At 43.9% G+C, this 10,500-nt stretch overlaps 1 protein-coding gene across 1 annotated transcript; it reads right to left on the minus strand.

Moving 5' to 3' along the window:
* Window positions 1-508: 508 nt before the first annotated feature.
* Window positions 509-2,961, minus strand: LOC127315607 (BTB/POZ domain-containing protein At1g04390). The gene is made up of 3 exons (XM_051346078.2): window positions 2,745-2,961; window positions 863-989; window positions 509-757 (listed from the first exon to the last, which is right to left on the minus strand). Exons 1-3 carry the CDS (start codon window positions 2,894-2,896, stop codon window positions 575-577), a joined length of 462 nt encoding a protein of 153 aa, XP_051202038.1. The 5' UTR covers window positions 2,897-2,961; the 3' UTR covers window positions 509-574.
* Between the last annotated feature and the right edge of the window lie 7,539 nt (window positions 2,962-10,500).

Consider the following 10,500-nt stretch of genomic DNA (forward strand, 5'->3'; position numbering starts at 1 on the left):
CAACTGGTTAAACGGGGTTGACCCTAGGTATAAAACGCTTATCAGGATGGGTGTGACTGCTGTTGCATGGTCGCTTTGGCTATGTAGAAATGACAAGGTTTTTAATGATAAAAATTCTTCTCTTTTGCAGGCTGTTTACCGCGCTACGGCTTTGCTCCGTTTATGGTCGCCACTTCAGCGTTTGGAGGATCGCGACCTCTATACGGAGGTGATTGGAGAACACGGCGAAGGAGTTTATTTCCCAACATGGGTGGCAGCATAATAGGCGCATTGAGACCAATTAGGCTGGAGATTGTATTCTGTTTTATCCTTTGTTTCATCTACGATCACGTTGTTTGATCTTTTTGATACTTTGAACCGCTGTGTACATCTTAATTATGCAGATGCTGGGTGTAATGCTTAGAACTTTTTGAGTAATAAAGCACCTTTTATCGGAAAAAAATATGCCGCTTGGATCACGATCGAAACATTCTTTGTTTGAAGAGCACCCTCCAAGAGCACGACAATATCTGAAACCGACTCCTGATTTAAAAAAAATAAAGTGGTCACAACCGCACAGCTTTTTTTCACAACTTCATTGCCCTTGCAATAAGTGGCATGAAAGAGCCCTAACAATCTCCACAACTGGGTATTGGCAAACTGAATTGCCTACGCTGGAAACTAACTTTAAGCTCACATCTGCCGCTTGGATCACGATCGAAACATTCTTTGTTTGAAGAGCACCCTCCAAGAGCACGACAATATCTGAAACTGACTCCTGGTTTTTAAAAAATAAAGTGATCACGGCCGTACAGTTTATTTTCATAACTTCCCCTGCAACGGACAGTTATTTTTAGATATCCCAAATTGACTACCGGTTTACCTTTATAGGAGGAAGCCGCAACATTTCATTCGACAAACAACTAAGAAAAGGAGCCACTGCTTTGAGCGCGAGAGATTGAATTCCAGCACCAGTAGACTGCCATTTCTTTGCACCGTGGCCATTAGACCTAACATGATGATAAATACAAGAGCTAAGAACACTTCACATTTCTTTGCTTCTTCTAAAAATGTTTTCAGAGCGAAGCTTATAGCCCAGCTTTATAAAAAATCCCTTAAAAACCGAAAGGTTTAATATACAGGTTCCGTTGGGGATAACAGCGTACAGAAGCCCATGATAAAAGCTAAGAGCATGTCTAATAGGCCCCGTATAACCCGCCCACCACGTAAAATTCCGGCGGGATACGGGGCCGGCGCGAGTTTGGGCGTCTAGCAGGCCCCGTATTCGGGCCGGCCCGTTTCGGCGGAATACGGGGCCCAGGAAATCGGCCCCGTCGCCCCGTACTTATAGTGGGCGCAGGTGCGAGTGAGGGGTTAACCCCTCACTCGCAACCCTAGCTCCGCCGTGCGCCGCCGCCTCCTCTTCCTGCTCCGGCGAGCAATTAGTTGCTCCCCCGCGCCGCATTCCACCCCAGATCCGGCATGGACGCCCGCCGCCGCAGTACCGCCTCGCCGGCGAGCGGATCGAAGCGATCCCGCTCGCCGGACAACGTGGAGGATGCGTGGCGGCGGCAATGCAAGAGATCCACCGCCGGGAGCCGGCGTTTGGCCTGCAGGTACGCCGGCGCCGCGTACGTCCCGCCGAAGCTCGTTGACTTCGCGGCGGGTGGGCGCTGGTACAACGAGGATCCTCCGATGAAGCCGATGAGCGGGCCCAAGTTCGACGAGTGGCGCGCCGACTGGGAGCGCCGCCGCTGGGCGAAGGAGGCTTGGAGCAGCGGGAGCACCAGCGCTAGAGGAGCTCCGCTCGCCGGCGATGACGAGGAGGCCCCCGACTTGTTGAAGGAGCTACGGCAGTTCCTCAAGGACGACGCCAAGAGGAAGAGGGCGGAGGAGGAAGAGGTGGCGGCGGCCATCGCCGCCACGAAGGAGGCGGAGTTGCGGGAGGCGGAGGCGGAGGCGGACTCGTACCTAGTCGACCTCCCCGAGTAGGATCGCGCATTCTGGATGTAGAATCGTTGATCCGTATGTATGATCCGTAGTATGATCAATGAAATCGAACTTCCCGGGGTTTTTATTTTTGAAAATACGGGGCGAAATACGGGTTCTGCTAGACGGAATGGCTCTTCCGTTGGCAACTTTTCGATACGGGGCGAAAAAGCAGCGAGATACGGGGCAGAAATATAAGGGGCCTGCTAGACATGCTCTAATAGGCTCAAGCAGCTGCTCGAAGTGCAGCCACTTACATGGGAAGCAGGTGCGCATGAGCTAGGATATTACTCCTAATTACTATAATTTGCCAATTGGTGGATCTTCCATCTGAATGTGCTTTGTTTTGTGCCTCTAAATGGATCATATTTGCTGTGATTGAATGTAGTAGGCCTGGGGCTGCTTCTGTTTGTGCTAGGCAGTTCATTTATAATACTTTACCGTCATTATATTTGTATAAGCTGGTAACCCAAGCAAAACTAATTGAGTTCCAGCTAGTTTCTAAAGAACAGACATATTGGCGAAACTGTAGGCGTTCGAAAAATTTCTAGTCCTCGAATTTGGTTTTCGGACCAGTATCATAAAATCGTACCAAGATAAAACTACATAGCTTATCCCCACCTTACGCTACAACGCAGCGGCTAACTAAATCACTGGGCGAGGCTTACTTATCAAGATACCTAAGAAAAATCTACTCTGCCCCTGTTTCTGGGAGAAGGGAAGACGGGGCTATGGATTGGGAATTGGTAGCAGGGGGGGCGGACGCTGTACATTACCTGGCGAGGCCGAGGGAGATGGCGTCGTTGAGGCGGGCGCGGAGGGAGAGGACGCGGTCGGTGAGAAGATCCTCTCCGGCGCTGGCGCCGCCGCCGCCGCCCTTCCTCCTGCCCTTCTCCTTCCCGGCCGCCTTGGAGGTCGCATGGCGCATCGTGTCGGGAGAGGACGCCGGCCGTAGAGGAAGCAGAAGAAGAGAAGGGCAAATGTTCGTCTGTAACTTGTCAGTGGGCTACAGCCGTCGAAACGGAGTTGATTGGTTAATTGGGCTGGGCCGAAGCTTGTATACTTGCAATCCGCATCCGCTGGCCTTTGAGGGAGGTGCTGCGTGCCGATCTGGGCAATCCCTATTTAACGCTCTTTGCCTCCATTAGCCATTAAACGCATACCATCGCTAAACCCTCTTAACCAGCCGGCCTAGCAGGAAAATCGCATTCGAGTTTTAGGAAAGTTCCAGAACCATCCGGTTGGATTTTGTGGTGGTTTTCTGTTTTGTTTCTCTAAGCCGGTTTTCTCTAGTTTTTCTAATTTTTTGGTTTTCTATTTACTTTTTTGTTTTGCTCTATTTTTTTCACAATATAAACATTATTTAAAATACGAACAATTTTCGCATTTGAATAACTTTTTAAAATACGAACAATTTATAATTGAACACTTTTCAAATCCAAACAATTTTCAAAATTTTAATGTTTTTTTTAAATTTGAACATTTGTCAAAATATGAACAATTTATCAAAATATATACTTTTTAAAATTGAACTTCTTTTAATCCGAGCAAATTTTCAAAATCTGAATGTTTCTCAAATTTGAACATTTTTTTAAAATACAAACAATTTACAAATCTAAACAATTTCTAAAAAATAGTTTTAAATTTGAAATCTAGTCCTAACAAAATTTCAAACTAAATGTTTCTCAAATATGAACATTTTTTAAAATTTTGAACAATTTTCAAAACCTTTATGTTTTAAAATTCTGAACATTTTTCAAAATACAAACAATTGACAAATCCGAACAATTTCTAAAGAAAATACTTTTTAAATTTGAACTCTTTTAGTCCTAACAAATTTTTAAACTAAATGTTTCTCAAATATGAACATTTTTCAAAATATTTATGTTTTAAAATTCTGAATTTTTTTCAAAATCTAAACAATTTTTAATTTAAGCATTTCAGAATCTGTATATTTTATTTTCGCTAAATATTTCAAAATTGACCAAAAAGATCGAAAAGAAAGATACTCCGTAGATGTTTTGCAAGAGCGACGAAAAATTAAGTGCTTATCGAACTTGTGCACTAGGCGAGGTAGTGCTAATGTGCCAACCCATGGAGAATGATGCCTCAGGCGTTACCCCTGTAATGGACGCAACGAGCGCTGAATAGGAGCTCCCGCCGACCTGGGAAAATCCTATACACCGATCAGGTTGGTGCCTACCAGGCACCACACACCCTGGTCGAGGTATTGGGCCTGGCCCATTTACGTTTTTTCTGTCTTCTGTTTTCTGTTTCCGTTTTTTCTTTTCTCTTTTGTTTGTTTTTCTTTTATCTTTTTTTTTGTTTCTTTTCTTTTATGTATTATTTTATTTTTTGTTCAAAATCGAAAAATTCAAATTAGAAAAATAGTTCAACTTTGTAAAATGTACAAATTCGAAAATATTCAATTTGATATGTGTTCAGATTTGAAAATTGTTCAAATTTAAAATATGTTTATTTTCAAAATATTCAAATTAAAAAAATTGAAAAATGTTCAATCTATAAAATATTAAAATTTGAAAAATGTTACAATTTTGAAAATATTTTGTTTTAAAAATTACTTTTGAAAAAATTAGAATTTTTTAAAAATCAAAAAGTTATAACTTTCGGATTTAAAAACAATTCAGCTTTTAACAAACGAAAATATAAATAAAAAAGAAAAAACAGAATAAGGAAAAAAAGTAACTTACCTGGGCCACGACCATTATACAGCCGCCGGGTCGGGGGTGTGCGGCACTGCGTTCGCACCGGGTCAAACCGCGTTCGCACCGACCCGCTCGGTGTATAGGCTCGCGCGCGACCTGGTCGGCACGGACCAGGCGCCGCACACCCCCAGTGTTTGAGCCAGCCCACCGTTCCTCTTAGCTCTTTTTTTATTTGTTTTCCTCTTTTCCTTTTTCTTATCTGTGTTTTTATTTTTACATTTTTCAAAACATGAAATATTTTTAGATTTGAGAATTTTAGAATCCGAAAGATTTAGAATTTTTAGTTTTACTTTAAAATTAGAAATTTTCAAAAAATCAAAATATTTTGAACATTTTTAAGATTGCACAATTTTTCAAAATTTTGAACGTTTTTCAATTTTTTTTTGAATATAAACAGATTTTAAATTTGTACATTTTCCAAATATGAACAATTTTTTAAATTTGAACGTATTTCAAATTTGAACATTTTTAAAATTTGAATATTTGAACAGAAATAAAATAAATAGAAAAGAAACAAAAAAACAAAAAGAAGCAAAAAAACAAAAATGAAATAAAAATGATAAATAAAAAGAAACAAAAAAAATAAAAATAAACAAAATAGAAACATAAAATAAAAAGGAAAGAAAAAAAAATAAAAGAAATAGAAAATATAAATAAAACCGTGAACTGGCAATTTTTTTAAAATAATACACATTTTTTTGTTTATTTTAGAAATAATACTCGGTTTTAAGATATTCCAGGAATAATACACTGTCGGGTTCAGGAAACCCGAAATTTAAAACTCGAGGTAGAGGAACCCGAAATTTCAAAATCAGGGTAGAGGAACGCGACTAATCCTGTTTCCGCGCGTTGGAAAAAGAAAAAGAAGGAATTGGGGTAGAGGAACCTGAAATTTCAGAATTAGGGTAGAGGAACCCGAAATTTCAAAATCGGTGTAGAGTAACCCGAAATATGCGGGAATCTCGGGGTCGCCTAACCTGATTCACTAATATCGGGTTTCTAAAACCCGATTCTTTCTTTTCCTTTTCTTTCTCCTTTTTCGCCTCTCGCCAAAAGAATGAGTCGGGGTTGTGAAAGAACATTTCCCGCCCTTTTGGGTTTTGTGTGTTTGATGTCAACACTATGTATATTTTTATGTGTGTTGATGTAGACAGGTACAAGCTATCAAGAAATATGTTGGATCGGTGAATTGGTATAGGCTGTTTACGAAGTTCTGCAGGTTTTCTGTCTCTGGCGGAAGTTCCGGCCCCAGCAGGCGGAAGTTCCGCCCTGGCTTGTTCAGCAGAAGCTTCTCAGCGTCGTCTGTGCTCAGCTTTTTTCTTCCTGACCGGAAGTTCCGGTGGAGTTGGCCGGAAGTTCCGGTCAGCGGAACTTCCGCCCAACTTCCGGACAAGTTCCGGAATTCTCGAATTGTGGCTCAGTATAGTCCAGTAAGGTTTTCGCAAGATTCCGGAACTTGGCCGGAACTTCCGGTCACCGGAATTTCCGCCCAAGTTCCGCCCCATCTTTTGTTGTGCAGGGCATTTGTCGAAGGCGGAAGTTCCGGCCCTAATGGCCGGTACTTCCGGTGGAAGCCGGAACTTCCGGCCATCCTGGCCGGAACTTCCGGTGTAAGTGGAATTCATCCCCAACGGTCAGATCTGAGAGCTCCAATCATATAAATAGCTTTCTTCTCCAAAGGGACAACGTGCTCAATTATTGCAAGAAAAATCTGCCAAGCTTCACCACCATTAGAGCCACCTCAAGAACACAAGATTTGCAAGATCTCCTTCCTCCCCTAACCAAAGCTCTTGATCTTTGGAGATTCGAAGGAGAAGACACCGATCTACATCCTCACCGAAGCGTTCTTCATTTCCCCCTCTCTTGTTTGAGGGATCTCATGCTAGTGTTCCTATTTGGTTCCCTAGTTGATTTGTGTTGATGTATTGTTGTTGATTGTTGTGTTGTAACAGATTTGGGAGCCTCCAATTCGGTTGTGGATGTGTGCCCCAAGAACCTTGTAAAGGCCCGGTTTCCGCCTCGAGGAAATCCCTTAGTGGAAGTGGGCTAGGCCTTCGTGGCGTTGCTCACCGGAGATCTGAGTGAAGCCTTCGTGGCTGTTGGTTTGGCTTTCGTAGCAACCACACTCCTCCAAACGTAGACGTACCTTCTTGCAAAGGAAGGGAACTACGGGAATCATCTCCGTGTCATCGCGTGCTCCACTCTCGGTTACCTCTATCCTATTCTATTGAAGGAGATATGCCCTAGAGGCAATAATAAAGTGGTTATTATTTATATCTTTATGTTTATGATAAATGTTTTATATATCATGCTATAATTGTATTAGCCGAAACATTAGTACATGTGTGATATGTAGACAAACAAAGAGTCCCTAGGATGCCTCTTAACTAGCTTGTTGATTAATAGATGATTAGTTTCATAATCATGAACATTGGATGTTATTAATAACAAGGTTATATCATTGTATGAATGATGTAATGGACACACCCAATTAAGCATAGCATAAGATCTCGTCATTAAGTTATTTGCTATAAGCTTTCGATACATAGTTACCTAGTCCTTATGACCATGAGATCATGTAAATCACTTATACCGGAAAGGTACTTTGATTACACCAAACGCCACTGCGTAAATGGGTGGTTATAAAGGTGGGATTAAGTATCCGGAAAGTATGAGTTGAGGCATATGGATCAACAGTGGGATTTGTCCATCCCAATGACGGATAGATATACTCTGGGCCCTCTCGGTGGAATGTCGTCTAATGTCTTGCAAGCATATGAATAAGTTCATAAGAGACCACATACCACCGTACGAGTAAAGAGTACTTCTCAGGAGACGAGGTTGAACAAGGTATAGAGTGATACCGAAGATCAAACCTCGGATAAGTAAAATATCGCGTGACAAAGGGAATTGGTATCGTATGTGAATGGTTCATTCGATCACTAAAGTTATCGTTGAATATGTGGGAGCCATTATGGATCTCCAGATCCCGCTATTGGTTATTGGTCGGAGTGAGTACTCAACCATGTCCGCATAGTTCACGAACCGTAGGGTGACACACTTAAAGTTGGATGTTGAAATGGTAGAACTTGAATATGGAATGGAGTTCGAATATTTGTTCGGAGTCCCGGATGAGACCCCAGACATCACGAGGAGTTCCGGAATGGTCCGGAGAATAAGATTCATATATAGGATGTCATTTTATGTGAATTAAAATGATGCGGAAGGTTCTAGAAGGTTCTAGAAAAGTTCGGAAGAAACCACCAAGGAAGGTGGAGTCCCGGAGGGACTCCACCTCCATGGCCGGCCAACCCTAGTGGGGGAGGAGTCCCAAGTGGACTCCCCCAAGGGGGGCCGGCCACCCCCTCCATGGAAGGTGGAACTCCCACCTCTAGTGGGAGTCCTAGCTTGGGTAGCACTACAAGAAAAGTTCTGATAGACAACGTCTCAAAATCGTCCGCTAAGGGGTATTTTTCGTCGCCTATGGGCCTAACCCGACGATATGGGTTCTGTTGTGGAAACTGCGTCAGGCAAAGTCCTACGACGATTTTTTCGGTCCGTCGCGCTTTGGGCGCCTTCGCCACGGAAAATCGGACCGTTGCCCAAGTGTTTCCGGGAGCCCGTTGATCGCCGACGTCATGCAACCGACACGTGCGACGCCGTTAATCGCGATTAACGGCGTTAACCGGCTGAAACCCCGTGGTAGATGGTAGGCCCACACGAGGCCTGCCACGTCTTAAGCGGGCCGACCCATTAAGTTTGCGGGCCGGGTCAGCTGACTTAGTTTGACCGGTCAACTATATAGCTGGGCTGGTCCATTAGTTACGTGGGCCGAGCCTAACCTCTAAAGTTGACTGGTCAAAACTTTAATGGGCCGGCCCACTAAGCATGTGGGCCGGGCCGAATGCACTCGTTTGACGGTCCAACGAGGCAAAAGGGCGCCCACAAGACATGTGGGACCCACTTTCTGGTATCGGGCGGCCCATTTACAAAGTGGGGTCCACATTAAAGCAAGTGGGCCGGCCCAAAAATTATTGGGCGGCCCAATTAGCATGTGGGTCCCACTTTCTGCTATCTAGGCCCATTTAGTACGTGGGGTCCACATTAGATCAATGGCCGGCCCAACAAGCCGATGGGCCGGACCAAAAGCACAAGTGGGTCCCACTTTCTGTTAAAGGGCCACCCATTTAGTATGTGGGGTCCACCATATAGCAAGTGGGCCGCCCAACAAGATAGTGGGCGGGCCAAAAACACAGTGGGTCCCACTTTCCAGTTAAAGGGTGGCCCATTTAGTATGTGGGGTCCACCATATAGCAAGTGGTCGGCCCAACAAGATAGTGGGCGGCTAAAAACACAGTGGGTCCCACTTTCCGATTAAAGGGCCGGCCCATTTAGTATGTGGGGTCCACCATATAGCAAGTGGGCCGGTCCAACAAGATAGTGGGCCGGCCAAAAACACAGTGGGTCCCACTTTCTGTTAAAGGGCCGCCCATTTAGTATGTGGGGTCCACCATATAGCAAGTGGGCCGGCCCAACACGCTAGTGGGTCGGCCAAAAAACACAAGTGGGTCCCACTTTCCTCTTAAAAGGCGGCCCGTTTAGTATGTGGGGTCCACCATATAGCAAGTGGGCGGCCCAACAAGAGAGTGGGCGGGCCAAAAACCCCGGTGGGTCCCACTTTGGTCTTAAAGGGCCGGCCCATTTAGTATGTGGGGTCCACCACAAAAGCAATTGGGCTGGCCCAACTAGTTAGTGGGCCGGCCCGGTTGTGGGTGGGTCCACCTTAAAGCAAGTGGGCCGGCCCACTTAGAGTGTGGGGTCCACAAGTAAATCAAGTGGGTGGCCCAATAAGTAAGTGGGCCAGCCCGTTTAGTAGCTGTTTATATCTGCATTAGTAATAGGCGCTTTAGGATTTTGCGAGCGGCACATATGTGATTTCGCTTAATTGGGCCGTTTAAGGGATGGGAATTCGTGATTTAGATACTTGAGAATATTTACGCACATTGATTTACGTCGGATAGCCTCACTTACCACAAGCACCAAAGAAAAATGCGCGAAAGAACTATAAAAACTAACTAAATATTACATCACTGCAAGGCTTTGAAAAATATTACAGAACCCAGAGAAATTGAATGGTAATTAAACCTATAATACAATGAAGCGATCCAAAGCAATCTTTTAAGTTGTCCATGCAGCACCTATATCTGAAACAAAGACATTACAAGTTAAGACAGCAACAATGGAAACGCAAAGACAACTTTGCAATATTGTTTGCCAAAGAATTTGGAACTCATCATTTCGTCGTTATAGCAAGATCATTGTAATGCGCACAATAAGCAAACAAAGAGTGCATGCCGCATACCAACAACCAATATAACAGAGCATGTTAGAATGAAACAGTAGACTTACTACTGTCGAGTCCCATGCAAACCAACATGTTCAGGGAGTACAAAATTGGCATGAACAACATAGTAGCAAAGCTATAAATTTTGTAACAACGATCGAGCAAGATGAAGTTATGATGGCTACATCTACGAGCAGGGAATGTAAACCAAAAATAGAAGTTACGATGGCAAAAGCTAAAGAGGGGGGAATGTGAACCAACATGTGCCAAGTGCAATTACTTCATTTTGGCCGTGAACTAAATAATACTCCTGAACTTATAGTGAAGGGGATGCAAATCAAGATGTTTCGGGATATAAACTTGTAATGAGCAACACATAGAGGATAGTTAATGCTGGAGCTTAGGATGGACCAGATACAGAATATAGTGGGATCACCTGTGAACTTGTATAAGAGGGAATGC

Source organism: Lolium perenne, chromosome 7 (genome assembly GCF_019359855.2).
Source record: "Lolium perenne isolate Kyuss_39 chromosome 7, Kyuss_2.0, whole genome shotgun sequence".
In the NCBI taxonomy this organism is placed as follows: domain Eukaryota; kingdom Viridiplantae; phylum Streptophyta; class Magnoliopsida; order Poales; family Poaceae; genus Lolium; species Lolium perenne.

Bases quoted from the DNA above. Each gene is read 5' to 3' on its own strand.
- LOC127315607 (XM_051346078.2), bottom strand. From the start codon at position 2,896: ATGCGCCATGCGACCTCCAAGGCGGCCGGGAAGGAGAAGGGCAGGAGG. The intron at 990-2,744 runs GTAATGTACAGC...TCATCATGTTAG, and splicing joins ATCTCCCTCGGCCTCGCCAG to GTCTAATGGCCACGGTGCAA. The intron at 758-862 runs GTAAACCGGTAG...TTTAAAAACCAG, and splicing joins TGCGGCTTCCTCCTATAAAG to GAGTCAGTTTCAGATATTGT.